The sequence below is a fragment of the Cherax quadricarinatus genome, chromosome 5, assembly GCF_038502225.1.
Source record: "Cherax quadricarinatus isolate ZL_2023a chromosome 5, ASM3850222v1, whole genome shotgun sequence".
In the NCBI taxonomy this organism is placed as follows: domain Eukaryota; kingdom Metazoa; phylum Arthropoda; class Malacostraca; order Decapoda; family Parastacidae; genus Cherax; species Cherax quadricarinatus.
Window position 1 is genome coordinate 1,328,664 of NC_091296.1, and position 16,853 is coordinate 1,345,516.

Sequence of the window (16,853 nt, forward strand, 5' to 3'; positions counted from 1 at the left end):
TCCCACCAGAAGACCATAGAAAAAAAAAAGCCCGACCGACAGTGAAGGTCGTCTGGATATTACGCAGTTTCACTTCCTCGGGCGGGGGACCCCTACGCCAGGTGGTGGTGGGTAGAATGGAGGTCACAGACAAAGAGAAGCAGGCTCCGCCACTTTCTGCCAGCTGATGCCTATTTATTTATTTTTATTTTGGGGAAAAATATATTATTATTATTATTATTTTTAAGAATATTTAGTTTTGGCGATGGACAGAATCTATAAATTAATCTTTCCCTCGCCTCGGCTTTATACAAATGGGAAATTCACATGACTATGGCAATTTACGTAATCCTCCCTACTTGCCCGGTCTAAATTCTTATTTTTTCGTTCGGGAAAAGAGTTCTTCCCAGATTTTATCCCTCTTACTTTATTGACAATAAGAAATCTTTTCTAGATTATATTTATAATATATAGACTTGCAGGGATTTTTGTTTAAAAGATTCTCGTGAAAATAGAGAGAGACTGATGTGAAAAACTGCACCTCTACTTTGGGGAAAATTAAGCATCTTATGAGCACGCTATCCTAAAAGTGAGCTATAAATACGCTCACCTTTTCGTCTAGGGCGAAAGGTGCTCTTCCCGCTCACTCAAGAAAGTTACCAGCTTAGATTAGAGCAGGTAAAAACTTCTCTATCTATGGGAGATTAAAATATTATCTATAATTTAAATAATTTATGGAATATGAGAGTGTGTGTGTGTATTTACAGCTATGGCTCGTCACCCAGCTCGCAGATGCCACCTATGCGGGCGATTATACCCTCAGGATGCAGCTCACCACACATTCCCCTGTAGTTTCTGCGGGCTATCAGTGTGTGTAGCGAATGTCACAGCTCATCGCAGGAGATGCGTGACAGGTGAGATTACCAGGTTATTGCTCTGAATTGATGTTTTCTTAAAACTGCTATTTTCAGATAATGAAATAAGTCTTTCAGCTAATAATAATTTTTTTCCAACAGTTGGGGCGGGGCAATACTCCAAGCAGACGATCCGGGGGGCGGGCCAGGAAGAAAGAGGTCAGCGCTCTTTTCTTAATCAATTATTTTTATTAACAGTCAAACATTTTTAAGATATGTTTATAAAGTATCTCACTAACAAGAATAAAAATCATTTTGAGAACCGCATATATTCCATAGATTGCTTAGCTTCTCCCAGTTTTATACTTTAACAGTAACATTTTTTTAAAAGATTGCTCGAGTTATAATTAGTTTAGTATGACACTAAAACAAAATAATAATAAATAACTTTCTCTAATTATATTATGCAGATCAGTGTGTGTCCTCCGATGAATCTTCGACCGTAACACTCCCACAAGAGCAAGTTGAGCCGATTGCCGGTCCCAGTGGATGGAGACCAGCCGCCACAAGTGACAGCTCCTCTTCCAAGGATCATTACTACTCTTTCTTGGGTTCCCCCTCCTCTGCTAAGCGAAGGTTCACTTCAGGTAAAAAATTTTTTCGTTCAGATGAGGAAGAGAGTGAAATGGGAGACGATTCCATTTCAGAGGAACCACATATCTTACAGCAGTCTAACTGCTTTCAAGATCACTTCTGTCGAATAAAATATTCAATTCCTGGCTCTCATAAACACGACCCCATATTATTTCTTCAGTCCTTCGCAACAATATTTATGCAGCATATTATGCAGTTTATCACTGTTCTATCAGGACGAGCACTTTATGAAAATGCTCTTAGGATTTATGCCGAACTGAGCCTTATTTTGTGCAGACAGTCGCTACTGGGAGAGGATGACAGTCGTGAGCATTATATAACTTTTCCCACGCAACTAGTTACACGAGATGATATATCTCGGCTCTTACGGTCATGGAGGGAGTACCTTAGCACGCGATTAGAAACTGAAATTTCATCGGGCGAGGGATCAGGCTTCATACTAGATTATATAAAGGGTTTTCATATTGTAATATGCAAGAATGGAGTGCGTGGATACCTAGGAGACTATATAGAATATCCCACATCTTTACGAGGGAAAAATCAGATATTTAACCTGAGAGGAGTAAAAAATAGCTGTTTTATTCAATGTCTGGCGGCCTTTTTCTGTCGTAGGCTTGGCTGGGGCTGGTATAAAATCAGACAATATTTATCTAGATGTGATAGCCTTCAGAAATTTGTCAATTACTCGCGAGTGACTCTCCCTGTCCAGTGGAGTGACATCCACAAACTCGAGTCTGACAACAAAATATCAATATTTATTTATTGCTTAACTTCTCATGAAGGGACCTATCATGCTACTTTATGTCGTAGGGGTAGTAATAAATATTCACTGGTAGTGCCCCTGTTATTGTTGGGAAAGACTCATGTAGCTTTAATCAAACACTTCCAGAAATATATGAGAATTTTCTCCAGAAAACATTCACGCAATAAGCACTTTTGCTTGAATTGTTTAAGTGAATATAGTGACATTTGCAACTTAAAAACTCATTTCAATTCATGCGACAACCAACAAAAGTTGATTTTTCCCCCAGCTGGAAGCGTTTGTAAATTCAAAAATACTCACAAGGGCTACTTGCCCTCTCATACTGCCTTTGTGGATTTAGAAGCTTACCTCGATAATCGTAAGCCAGAGGGGGTAATAACAGCTAGACACGTAGCAATAGCTTATGGCTATATAGTGATAGACAGAAATAACACTATAATAGATAGATATGTCCATCGGGGGGTACAGTGTATTGATCATATGTATGATAGACTTTCGTCTTTATGGGATTGGATAAAGATGAACACTCCCTGTTATCCACTTCATATGACCAGGGAGCAGCATATACATTTTGCCATACAGAAGAAGTGCAACTTCTGTCATCAGGACTTTACTCTTACCAAACCAAAGGTGAGGCATCATGACCATCTAATGCCTAAGGCTAATTATTTAGGAGCACTCTGCAATAATTGCAATTTAAGGCAGAAAAATTCAGGTAAATATTTGCCTGTTATTATTCATAACCTATCATATGATATGGCTTTGATAATTAAAGAACTAAGTGTTAAAGCCCCAACCAATGTTTTAATGAAACAGGGATATAAATTCCTAAAGGTAGAAATAGGAGCACTACGTTTCCTGGATAGTCTAGCCTTCTTGTCCGCTGGTTTGGCTAGTTTGGCTCAGGCGCACATAGCTTCAAAATCACCCTTGAAATTCACAGAGGCGATGATAAGTCATCTACCCCCCGAAAGTTGGGGATGCTTATTAACCGGCAAACAAGTGTTTCCTTATGAATATTGCAGCTCCCCAGAAAGGCTCGAAGAGAAGACTTTACCCCCAAAAGGAGCTTTCTACAGTTCTCTGTCTAAGAAGCATATTAGCCAAGAAGAATTCGATCATGCTCATCTGGTTTGGGAGAAAACAGCTTGTCAAACTCTAGGAGACTATCTCCTAGTATATCTCAGCTGTGATGTAGGACTTCTGGCTGACATATTCACCTTGCATAGGAGATTATTATACAACATCTATAATCTAGATGTTGTTCACTATGTTTCTCTCCCCGGCTTTGCCTATGATGCTTTCTTAAAAACCAGTGGAGTGGAATTAGAATTAATTACTGATCAGGAGCTTTATAACATCATACAGTCTAATATAAGAGGCGGCTTCACTACTGCTGTTAGGACGTTTGCTCAGGCCAATAACCAGTTCATTAATCCCAATTTTGATGAGAAAAACTTAGTAAGTAAATTTTTGCTATACTGGGATTTTAATTCTCTTTATGGTTCTTGCATGACTGAGGCGCTGCCCTACGCAAACATTCGAAAACTCTCACCCGCAGAAATGGTGAGTTTTCTCGCAAATGGTGGTCTTCTCCAGAAGAATCCTCAAGACTCTATAAAAGGTTACTGGCTTCTTATAGACACTCTAGGAATAGCCCCAGAATTAGCTCGCTACACGGATGACTTACCACTATGTCTCTATCACAAACAGATAACATTAGATGATCTATCTGAGTACAGCAAACAGCTATTGGCTATCAGTAATCAAAAACTACCCCGTAAAAATACTAAATTAGTGGGGGACCATCTCCCCAAACGAAACTACCTAATATCATTGCCTTTATTGCAGTTGTTCTTGGAGATAGGTCTACAAATTGAGAAAATTCATAGCATATATGAATTCTCACAAGGAAAATATCTGGCGGGCTTTGTTGAAACGAACGTGAGGCAACGTAATAGTAGCACTAGTAAAGACTGTCAGCGATTATTTAAATTGTTGACCAATTCTGTATTCGGCAAGACATTGTTTAATCCATCAAAATATGCCAACAAAACGAAGCTCATAACATCAGCAGGAGCATTTTTGCGAGCGGTGAGTAAGCCACTATTTAAGAAAGCCATAAAGCTTTCAGAAAACAAAGTATTGGTTACGACGGGGACGCCAGCCATAAAACTCACTTACCCTAATTACATAGGCTACCAGATACTAGAACTTGCCAAATTTAAGCTGTACCATTTTTGGTATATGATTCTTAAGAAAACATACCAAGACAAAATAAAACTAATCTATTCAGATACCGATAGTGTCATCGCCTGTTTAGAGGGCATCAAAAACCTTACTGATGAAATCGGTAAGGAACCATTGAGGAAATGGATAGACACATCTAATTTCCCCACAGATCATCCTCTCTACAATGACTCAAGGAAGGGATCTCTAGGCTTACTTAAAAGTGAGGTGGGGGACCGCCTTATTTCAGAAATAGTCTGCATTAAACCCAAAATGTATAGCATCCTGCTAGCAGATAATAACAACACTATCGCGGCGAAAGGAGTTCCTCAGTCTGAACAACAATTATTAACTCATAATAACTTTAGAAGAGTGCTGAAAGACGGTTCTAAACATACCTTCCAATATAGTCAAATTAGAAATTTAAAAGGTCAGATGACCACTATCACCACTAGGAAACAAGGTCTTAGCTCATTTGATGATAAGCGCTTTTACTTAGATGCCTATCACTCTGTATCCTATGGTCATCCAGATGCCGGAGAAACAAAGTTTAAATTATTTAAAGATAGAACAGATGACAAAGTGGAGGAAGACGAAGAAGCTAATAGCAGTACTGAAGAAGGGAGTACAGAAGAAGAGGAACTAGAGATGAGAGACAGTTGCAATCTTTGGCGGGGAAGAGAAAAAACCGTAAGAGATTTTTTCCCCAGGGTCAAGCATCGACGCGAGAGAGGTAGATCTTCCGCCACTGCTCGTAGTTTCATGCTCTTAGAAGCTAGCTGTTCTGAGGGAGAGGAGGAATAAAACAATGTAATGTTAACTAATAAATATATTTGCTAAGAGAGACTTTTTTTGTTTTCACCCTTTGAAAAATTAGGTTATTATCCTTTTTTCACACAGATGCCCCCCCCCCGATGTAGCCGGAGAGCGAGGGCAGGGCTGATAATCACACTCGATGACCTCCAAAGAAGCAGGCTGGCTGCAACACTCCATCAGAGACCCCACCCAATTATTAAGTCGTACCCAGTCACCTGAATCCTTTGTACTGCCTCTCCCATCTATCAGAGTGATAGAGTTTGGGGAGTCAGAAGTGATCATTACCTACCTTCTTATACTTAGTAATTACACAGAAATAAGTCTCTCTATCCCCTTGGGGGATGATTAAACATATTAAACTTGTACCCCTGACAGCCCTGAGGTTATGCAGACCCCCCCATTATCACATTCTTTTCCACACTCATTATCCTGGAATCTGCCACCTGCCCACCTGAATCCTTTTTTCTACTTCTGTTCCTACTTAGTAATGCTTAGGAATAAGACTCTCTATCCCCTTGGGGGATGATTAAACATATTAAACTCCTACCCTGTCAGCCCTAAGGTCATACAGACCCCCCATTATCACATTATTTTCCATGGTCATTATCCCGGAATCCGGTTCCCTCGGGGACCAGCTACCCATCCATTACCGCGTTCTTTAAACCCAGCAGTGTTGTGAAGTAGCAACAGTCGCGTCAGTGAGTTGCAGGCCGGGAAGGGGGGGGGGACTCCCTCGGAGATGGCAAGCTTGTACCCAGTCGCCTGAATCCTTTGTACTGCCTCTCCCATCTATCAGAGTGATTGAGTTTGGGGAGTCAGAAGTGATCATTACCTACCTTCTTATACTTAGTAATTACACAGAAATAAGTCTCTCTATCCCCTTGGGGGATGATTAAACATATTAAACTTGTACCCCTGACAGCACCTGAGGTTATGCAGACCCCCTCATTATCTCATTTTCCATGGTCATTATCCGGCAGTGTTTCTAGATCGACCAACTTATACTACAGTGTACAGTGTGTGTGTACAGTGTGTGTGTACAGTACTGTACAGTGCAGGATAGTGTGTGTGTACAGTGTGTGTGTACAGTGTGTGTGTACAGTGTGTGTGTACAGTGTGTGTGTACAGTACTGTACAGTGCAGGATAGTGTGTGTGTACAGTGTGTGTGTACATTGTGTGTGTACAGTGTGTGTGTACAGTGTGTGTGTACAGTACTGTACAGTGCAGGATAGTGTGTGTGTACAGTGTGTGTGTACAGTGTGTGTGTACAGTGTGTGTGTACAGTGTGTGTACAGTACTGTACAGTGCAGGATAGTGTGTGTGTACAGTGTGTGTGTACAGTGTGTGTGTACAGTACTGTACAGTGCAGGATAGTGTGTGTGTACAGTGTGTGTGTACAGTGTGTGTGTACAGTACTGTACAGTGCAGGATAGTGTGTGTGTACAGTGTGTGTACAGTGTGTGTGTACAGTGTGTGTGTACAGTGTGTGTGTACAGTACTGTACAGTGCAGGATAGTGTGTGTGTACAGTGTGTGTGTACATTGTGTGTGTACAGTGTGTGTGTACAGTGTGTGTGTACAGTACTGTACAGTGCAGGATAGTGTGTGTGTACAGTGTGTGTGTACAGTGTGTGTGTACAGTGTGTGTGTACAGTGTGTGTACAGTACTGTACAGTGCAGGATAGTGTGTGTGTACAGTGTGTGTGTACAGTGTGTGTGTACAGTGTGTGTGTACAGTACTGTACAGTGCAGGATAGTGTGTGTGTACAGTGTGTGTGTACAGTGTGTGTGTACAGTGTGTGTGTACAGTACTGTACAGTGCAGGATAGTGTGTGTGTACAGTGTGTGTACAGTGTGTGTGTACAGTGTGTGTGTACAGTGTGTGTGTACAGTACTGTACAGTGCAGGATAGTGTGTGTGTACAGTGTGTGTGTACAGTGTGTGTGTACAGTGTGTGTACAGTACTGTACAGTGCAGGATAGTGTGTGTGTACAGTGTGTGTGTACAGTGTGTGTGTACAGTACTGTACAGTGCAGGATAGTGTGTGTGTACAGTGTGTGTGTACAGTGTGTGTGTACAGTACTGTACAGTGCAGGATAGTGTGTGTGTACAGTGTGTGTGTACAGTGTGTGTGTACAGTGTGTGTGTACAGTACTGTACAGTGCAGGATAGTGTGTGTGTACAGTGTGTGTGTACATTGTGTGTGTACAGTGTGTGTGTACAGTGTGTGTGTACAGTACTGTACAGTGCAGGATAGTGTGTGTGTACAGTGTGTGTGTACAGTGTGTGTGTACAGTGTGTGTGTACAGTGTGTGTACAGTACTGTACAGTGCAGGATAGTGTGTGTGTACAGTGTGTGTGTACAGTGTGTGTGTACAGTACTGTACAGTGCAGGATAGTGTGTGTGTACAGTGTGTGTGTACAGTGTGTGTGTACAGTGTGTGTGTACAGTACTGTACAGTGCAGGATAGTGTGTGTGTACAGTGTGTGTGTACAGTGTGTGTGTACAGTGTGTGTGTACAGTACTGTACAGTGCAGGATAGTGTGTGTGTACAGTGTGTGTGTACAGTGTGTGTGTACAGTGTGTGTGTACAGTGTGTGTGTACAGTGTGTGTGTACAGTACTGTACAGTGCAGGATAGTGTGTGTGTACAGTGTGTGTGTACAGTGTGTGTGTACAGTGTGTGTACAGTACTGTACAGTGCAGGATAGTGTGTGTGTACAGTGTGTGTGTACAGTGTGTGTGTACAGTGTGTTTACCTGGAGAGAGTTCCGGGGGTCAACGCCCCCGCGGCCCGGTCTGAGACCAGGCCTCCTGGTGGATCAGAGCCTGATCAACCAGGCTGTTGCTGCTGGCTGCACGCAAACCAACATACGAGCCACAGCCCGGCTGATCCGGAACTGACTTTAGGTGCTTGTCCAGTGCCAGCTTGAAGACTGCCAGGGGTCTGTTGGTAATCCCCCTTATGTGTGCTGGGAGGCAGTTGAACAGTCTCGGGCCCCTGACACTTATTGTATGGTCTCTTAACGTGCTAGTGACACCCCTGCTTTTCATTGGGGGGATGGTGCATCGTCTGCCAAGTCTTTTGCTTTCGTAGTGGGTGATTTTCGTGTGCAAGTTCGGTACTAGTCCCTCTAGGATTTTCCAGGTGTATATAATCATGTATCTCTCCCTCCTGCGTTCCAGGGAATACAGGTTTAGGAACCTCAAGCGCTCCCAATAATTGAGGTGTTTTATCTCCGTTATGCGCGCCGTGAAAGTTCTCTGTACATTTTCTAGGTCGGCAATTTCACCTGCCTTGAAAGGTGCTGTTAGTGTGCAGCAATATTCCAGCCTAGATAGAACAAGTGACCTGAAGAGTGTCATCATGGGCTTGGCCTCCCTAGTTTTGAAGGTTCTCATTATCCATCCTGTCATTTTTCTAGCAGATGCGATTGATACAATGTTATGGTCCTTGAAGGTGAGATCCTCCGACATGATCACTCCCAGGTCTTTGACGTTGGTGTTTCGCTCTATTTTGTGGCCAGAATTTGTTTTGTACTCTGATGAAGATTTAATTTCCTCATGTTTACCATATCTGAGTAATTGAAATTTCTCATCGTTGAACTTCATATTGTTTTCTGCAGCCCACTGAAAGATTTGGTTTTGGTTGTGTACAGTACTGTACAGTGCAGGATAGTGTGTGTGTACAGTGTGTGTGTACAGTACTGTACAGTGCAGGATAGTGTGTGTGTACAGTGTGTGTGTACAGTGTGTGTGTACAGTGTGTGTGTACAGTACTGTACAGTGCAGGATAGTGTGTGTGTACAGTGTGTGTGTACAGTACTGTACAGTGCAGGATAGTGTGTGTGTACAGTGTGTGTGTACAGTGTGTGTGTACAGTGTGTGTGTACAGTACTGTACAGTGCAGGATAGTGTGTGTGTACAGTGTGTGTGTACAGTGTGTGTGTACAGTACTGTACAGTGCAGGATAGTGTGTGTGTACAGTGTGTGTGTACAGTGTGTGTGTACAGTACTGTACAGTGCAGGATAGTGTGTGTGTACAGTGTGTGTGTACAGTGTGTGTGTACAGTGTGTGTGTACAGTGTGTGTACAGTACTGTACAGTGCAGGATAGTGTGTGTGTACAGTGTGTGTGTACAGTGTGTGTGTACAGTGTGTGTGTACAGTACTGTACAGTGCAGGATAGTGTGTGTGTACAGTGTGTGTGTACAGTGTGTGTGTACAGTGTGTGTGTACAGTACTGTACAGTGCAGGATAGTGTGTGTGTACAGTGTGTGTGTACAGTGTGTGTGTACAGTGTGTGTGTACAGTGTGTGTGTACAGTACTGTACAGTGCAGGATAGTGTGTGTGTACAGTGTGTGTGTACAGTGTGTGTGTACAGTGTGTGTGTACAGTGTGTGTACAGTACTGTACAGTGCAGGATAGTGTGTGTGTACAGTGTGTGTGTACAGTGTGTGTGTACAGTGTGTGTGTACAGTACTGTACAGTGCAGGATAGTGTGTGTGTACAGTGTGTGTGTACAGTGTGTGTGTACAGTGTGTGTACAGTACTGTACAGTGCAGGATAGTGTGTGTGTACAGTGTGTGTGTACAGTGTGTGTGTACAGTGTGTGTGTACAGTACTGTACAGTGCAGGATAGTGTGTGTGTACAGTGTGTGTGTACAGTACTGTACAGTGCAGGATAGTGTGTGTGTACAGTGTGTGTGTACAGTGTGTGTGTACAGTGTGTGTGTACAGTACTGTACAGTGCAGGATAGTGTGTGTGTACAGTGTGTGTGTACAGTACTGTACAGTGCAGGATAGTGTGTGTGTACAGTGTGTGTGTACAGTGTGTGTGTACAGTGTGTGTGTACAGTACTGTACAGTGCAGGATAGTGTGTGTGTACAGTGTGTGTGTACAGTGTGTGTGTACAGTGTGTGTGTACAGTGTGTGTGTACAGTGTGTGTGTACAGTACTGTACAGTGCAGGATAGTGTGTGTGTACAGTGTGTGTGTACAGTACTGTACAGTGCAGGATAGTGTGTGTGTACAGTGTGTGTGTACAGTGTGTGTGTACAGTGTGTGTGTACAGTACTGTAGAGTGCAGGATAGTGTGTGTGTACAGTGTGTGTGTACAGTACTGTACAGTGCAGGATAGTGTGTGTGTACAGTGTGTGTGTACAGTGTGTGTGTACAGTACTGTACAGTGCAGGATAGTGTGTGTGTACAGTGTGTGTGTACAGTGTGTGTGTACAGTGTGTGTGTACAGTGTGTGTGTACAGTACTGTACAGTGCAGGATAGTGTGTGTGTACAGTGTGTGTGTACAGTGTGTGTGTACAGTGTGTGTGTACAGTGTGTGTACAGTACTGTACAGTGCAGGATAGTGTGTGTGTACAGTGTGTGTGTACAGTGTGTGTGTACAGTGTGTGTGTACAGTACTGTACAGTGCAGGATAGTGTGTGTGTACAGTGTGTGTGTACAGTACTGTACAGTGCAGGATAGTGTGTGTGTACAGTGTGTGTGTACAGTACTGTACAGTGCAGGATAGTGTGTGTGTACAGTGTGTGTGTACAGTACTGTACAGTGCAGGATAGTGTGTGTGTACAGTGTGTGTGTACAGTGTGTGTGTACAGTGTGTGTGTACAGTACTGTACAGTGCAGGATAGTGTGTGTGTACAGTGTGTGTGTACAGTGTGTGTGTACAGTGTGTGTGTACAGTACTGTACAGTGCAGGATAGTGTGTGTGTAGTGTGTGTGTACAGTGTGTGTGTACAGTGTGTGTGTACAGTGTGTGTGTACAGTGTGTGTGTACAGTGTGTGTGTACAGTACTGTACAGTGCAGGATAGTGTGTGTGTACAGTGTGTGTGTACAGTGTGTGTGTACAGTACTGTACAGTGCAGGATAGTGTGTGTGTACAGTGTGTGTGTACAGTGTGTGTGTACAGTGTGTGTGTACAGTACTGTACAGTGCAGGATAGTGTGTGTGTACAGTGTGTGTGTACAGTACTGTACAGTGCAGGATAGTGTGTGTGTACAGTGTGTGTGTACAGTGTGTGTGTACAGTACTGTACAGTGCAGGATAGTGTGTGTGTACAGTGTGTGTGTACAGTGTGTGTGTACAGTGTGTGTGTACAGTGTGTGTGTACAGTACTGTACAGTGCAGGATAGTGTGTGTGTACAGTGTGTGTGTACAGTACTGTACAGTGCAGGATAGTGTGTGTGTACAGTGTGTGTGTACAGTGTGTGTGTACAGTGTGTGTGTACAGTGTGTGTGTACAGTGTGTGTGTACAGTGTGTGTGTACAGTGCAAAATAACCAGATCGATATATTATTAGGCTAAAGACACCACGCTATTGTTATTTAGGCCAAGATCTCAGGTTCTGCCTATTCGGCACGACATATATATGTGGATATATATATATATATATATATATATATATATATATATATATATATATATATATATATATATATATATATATATATATATATATATATATATATATGTCGTGCCGAATAGGCAGAACTTGCGATTTTGGCCTAAATAGCAACGTTCATCTTGCCTTATAGGACAAGTGAAAATTTGTGTATGCAATAATTTCGCCAATATAATTCTGAACCTAACGAAAAAATATATATTTCATTGTGTTTGTTTATTATTAAATTATTGTAAACAAATCTAAAATATATTTAGTTGGGTTAGGTTAAAATAAATTGCTCTAGTTATAATAAGGTTAGGTAAGTTTTCCAAGTTCCTTTTGGTGAAAAATTATAAATTTTTACATCAACATTAATGAAAAAAATATATCTTTAAACATATAAGAGAAAATTTTTGAAAGGACTTAATTTTAAATGAGTTCTTGCTAATTGGCCAGTTTTACGTATTCGGCACGACATATATATATATATATATATATATATATATATATATATATATATATATATATATATATATATATATATATATATATATATATATATATATATATATATATATATATATATATATATATATATATCGTGCCGAATAGGCAGAACTTGCGATCTTGGCTTAAATAGCAACGCTCATCTTGCCATATAGGTCAAGTGAAAATTTGTGTATGCAATAATTTCGCCAAAATCATTCTGAACCTAACGAAAAAAATATATTTCACACTGTTTGTTTAGTATTAAATTATTGTAAACAAATCTAAAATATATTTAGTTCGGTTAGGCTAAAATAAATTGCGTTTGTTATAATAAGGTTAGGTAAGTTTTCTAAGTTCCTTTTGGTGCAAAATTATAATTTTTACATCAACTTTAATGAAAAAAATATATCTTTAAACGTATAAGAGAAAATTTAGAAATGACTTAATTTTAAATGAGTTCTTGCTAATTGACCAGTTTTACATATTCGGCACGACATATATATATATACGTATATATATATATAGAATGGAACAACGAATAGGCAAACTGGACACCCACGATGCCTTGTACCTTCTCACAAAGTGATTGAGTCTGACCAGGTTGACATAATTCCTAAGATGTGCACCTTCATATGATAACCCTATACTGCACGAATATGACAGTATCCTGAGGCATATTTTTACGAAAGTACTTAACCTTACTCTAGAAGACGGGCAGTGGAACCAAGCTACACTTCCAGTCAGACTAGGAGGCATTGATGTCCGCAAGTCATCACAGATTGCGCTACCTGCTTTTCTGTCCTCATGTATTGCATCCAGAGGGCTCGTAGCAGTTTCATCAGTAAAATATCTGGGAATCCCCTTTGACCCATGCATGTCAGGAGAATTGATAGGGAACAGTGTAGTAAAGAAAGCGAATGCCAGACTGAAGTTCCTGTATAGACAAGCACAGTGTCTACTTACTGAGGCTCGCAGAACCCTATGCCTAGCCCTTATACAATGCCATATGGATTACGCTTGCTGTTCATGGTTCTCTGCCTTGACAAAAAAAACTGAAAGATAGACTGCAAATCACCCAGAACAAAATCGTCAGATTCATCCTGGACCTGGGACCAAGAGAACATGTAGGCCAGAATGAATTACAGCAGTTGGATATGCTGAATGTTGAAGACAACTGAAGCTAAATCATGTTTATAATATTGCTCACAGTGTCCAGAATATCTTGCTGTCAATTTTGTCAAGGTTGGGAACCAAAGCAATCATAGTACAAGGGGGAGAGAGCACAACTTTGTAGTACCCACAGTCAGTGGCCAGGCTTCAAACACCTTTTATTGTACAGCAATAAAGGAATGAAACAGACTGCCCGCACATGTCAAAGCCAGTCATAGCATGAACCAGTTCAAGAAGTGCCAAAAGGTGTCTGATGAATGTAGCTACAGAAAGGGAGGGGAATGATTTTCTATTTTTTAGCTTACATACGTGTAAATTTTACCTTATTCCTAGTAATGACCCTCGTATTGTAGATAATCTTAATGACCCTCGTGTAGTAGATAGTCTTTTAGTATGATAATAAGATGTTATCTTCATTATAGAATAATAAGAAAATATTATAACCTTTATATTATAATAATAAGGTAAAAGGACCCCAATGGAAATAAGTCACTGTCTGACTTTTTTGGGTTATCCCAGGTTCTCTACACAGATGCTGCTATGTATGATAATCTATGTAACTGTATATGTGTATACCTGAATAAACTTACTTACTTACTTGATTCTCCCTGAACATCTTAGGGACAAGACTGAAGTCCAGGACCAGAAGTTCATTGACGGAGCCATGATCTGGGATAATCTAATGGGCTTTGAAACCAGACCTGCTCCCCCCAACAACTACAAACAATCGCACTGGGATGGTCCAATAGTGGAAAATATAGCATCAACAATGTTTCAGAGTGTGTCAGGGAAGGATAGAGCCCGCCTCCTGGCAGTGAGAGCCCCTCATGCAGGGGACTTTCTGTTGACTGTTCCCAACTCCAGCCTTAGCACACGCCTTGACACACAGACCATCCGCATCGGTGTTGCCCTTCGACTTGCCGCCCCTATTCTCGCCGAACACAGGTGTATTTATGGCAGTGAAGCAGCAGACCGATTCGGGTACCATGGTCTTGTGTACCGTAAATCCGAGGGAAAGATTGCAAGACATGAGGAGGTTAATAACATTATCAAGAGGAGCCTCACAACAGCCAGATGCCCAGCAGTAAGGGAGCCACTCCAGCTATGCAGATCTGATGGCAGCCAGAAGCATCCAGATGGTATCACCCTTCAAGACTGGACAGATGGGAAGCAAGTAGTGTGGGACTATACATGTGCATCTGCCTTGGCTGATACCTATCTCCAATGCACCAGGGAGGAAGGAGGGGCAGCTACCAGCTTCAGGGAGTCTCAAAAGTCTAGAAAATATGGAGAACTTGCCCATCATTATATGTTTGTTCCCATAGGCTCAGAGACCCTTGGCTCATGGGGAAAGAATGCATCTAAATTCCTTAAGGAGCTCGGAAAAAGACTCATCAGGGTAACTAGGGATCCCAGGGCAGCTAGTTTTCTGTTCCAGCGGCTCAGTGCGGCTGTTCAAAGGGGTAATGCCTGCTGTATTTTGGGCACACGCCCCAGCTCTGAGCAGCTGGATGAGATTTTCGCCTTATAATCGGTGATACACACATAACAACATGTACCGTATATATATGTCGTGCCGAATAGGCAGAACTTGCGATCTTGGCTTAAATAGCAACGCTCATCTTGCCATATAGGACAAGTGAAAATTTGTGAATGCAATAATTTCGCCAAAATCATTCTGAACTTAACGAAAAATATATATTTCACTGTGTTTGTTTAGTATTAAATTATTGTAAACAAATCTAAAATATATTTAGTTGGGTTAGGCTAAAATAAATTGTTCTTGTTATAATAAGGTTTGGTAAGTTTTCTAAGATGCTTTTGGTGCAAAATTATAAATTTTTACATAAACATTAATGAAAAACATATATCTTTAGACGTATAAGAGAAAATTTCAGAAAGGACTTAATTTTAAATGAGTTCTTGCTAATTGACCAGTTTTACATATTCGGCACGACACATATATATATATATGTGTAAATGATAATGGGAGCCCTTTGATTGAACTTTGTATAGAAAGGGGTTTAGTTATAGGTAATACATATTTTAAGAAAAAGAGGATAAATAAGTATACACGATATGATGTAGGGCGAAATGACAGTAGTTTGTTGGATTATGTATTGGTAGATAAAAGACTGTTGAGTAGACTTCAGGATGTACATGTTTATAGAGGGGCCACAGATATATCAGATCACTTTCTAGTTGTAGCTACACTGAGAGTAAAAGGTAGATGGGATACAAGGAGAATAGAAGCATCAGGGAAGAGAGAGGTGAAGGTTTATAAACTAAAAGAGGAGGCAGTTAGGGTAAGATATAAACAGCTATTGGAGGATAGATGGGCTAATGAGAGCATAGGCAATGGGGTCGAAGAGGTATGGGGTAGGTTTAAAAATGTAGTGTTAGAGTGTTCAGCAGAAGTTTGTGGTTACAGGAAAGTGGGTGCAGGAGGGAAGAGGAGTGATTGGTGGAATGATGATGTAAAGAGAGTAGTAAGGGAGAAAAAGTTAGCATATGAGAAGTTTTTACAAAGTAGAAGTGATGCAAGGAGGGAAGAGTATATGGAGAAAAAGAGAGAGGTTAAGAGAGTGGTGAAGCAATGTAAAAAGAGAGCAAATGAGAGAGTGGGTGAGATGTTATCAACAAATTTTGTTGAAAATAAGAAAAAGTTTTGGAGTGAGATTAACAAGTTAAGAAAGCCTAGAGAACAAATGGATTTGTCAGTTAAAAATAGGAGAGGAGAGTTATTAAATGGAGAGTTAGAGGTATTGGGAAGATGGAGGGAATATTTTGAGGAATTGTTAAATGTTGATGAAGATAGGGAAGCTGTGATATCGTGTATAGGGCAAGGAGGAATAACATCTTGTAGGAGTGAGGAAGAGCCAGTTGTGAGTGTGGGGGAAGTTCGTGAGGCAGTAGGTAAAATGAAAGGGGGTAAGGCAGCCGGGATTGATGGGATAAAGATAGAAATGTTAAAAGCAGGTGGGGATATAGTTTTGGAGTGGTTGGTGCAATTATTTAATAAATGTATGGAAGAGGGTAAGGTACCTAGTGATTGGCAGAGAGCATGCATAGTTCCTTTGTATAAAGGCAAAGGGGATAAAAGAGAGTGCAAAAATTATAGGGGGATAAGTCTGTTGAGTGTACCTGGTAAAGTGTATGGTAGAGTTATAATTGAAAGAATTAAGAGTAAGATGGAGAATAGGATAGCAGATGAACAAGGAGGCTTTAGGAAAGGCAGGGGGTGTGTGGACCAGGTGTTTACAGTGAAACATATAAGTGAACAGTATTTAGATAAGGCTAAAGAGGTCTTTGTGGCATTTATGGATTTGGAAAAGGCGTATGACAGGGTGGATAGGGGGGCAATGTGGCAGATGTTGCAAGTGTATGGTGTAGGAGGTAGGTTACTGAAAGCAGTGAAGAGTTTTTACGAGGATAGTGAGGCTCAAGTTAGAGTATGTAGGAAAGAGGGAAATTTTTTCCCAGTAAAAGTAGGCCTT

General features: G+C 41.0%; 1 protein-coding gene across 1 annotated transcript; it reads left to right on the forward strand.

Moving 5' to 3' along the window:
* Positions 1-758: 758 nt before the first annotated feature.
* Positions 759-5,365, forward strand: LOC138854621 (uncharacterized). The gene is made up of 3 exons (XM_070098818.1): positions 759-893; positions 996-1,052; positions 1,304-5,365. The coding sequence occupies exon 3, from the start codon at positions 1,519-1,521 to the stop codon at positions 5,281-5,283; it is 3,765 nt and encodes a 1,254-aa protein (XP_069954919.1). The 5' UTR covers positions 759-893; positions 996-1,052; positions 1,304-1,518; the 3' UTR covers positions 5,284-5,365.
* Positions 5,366-16,853: the final 11,488 nt, after the last annotated feature.

Excerpts from the sequence above, each read along its gene's own strand:
- LOC138854621 (XM_070098818.1), top strand. The coding sequence starts at position 1,519 with ATGGGAGACGATTCCATTTCAGAGGAACCACATATCTTACAGCAGTCT.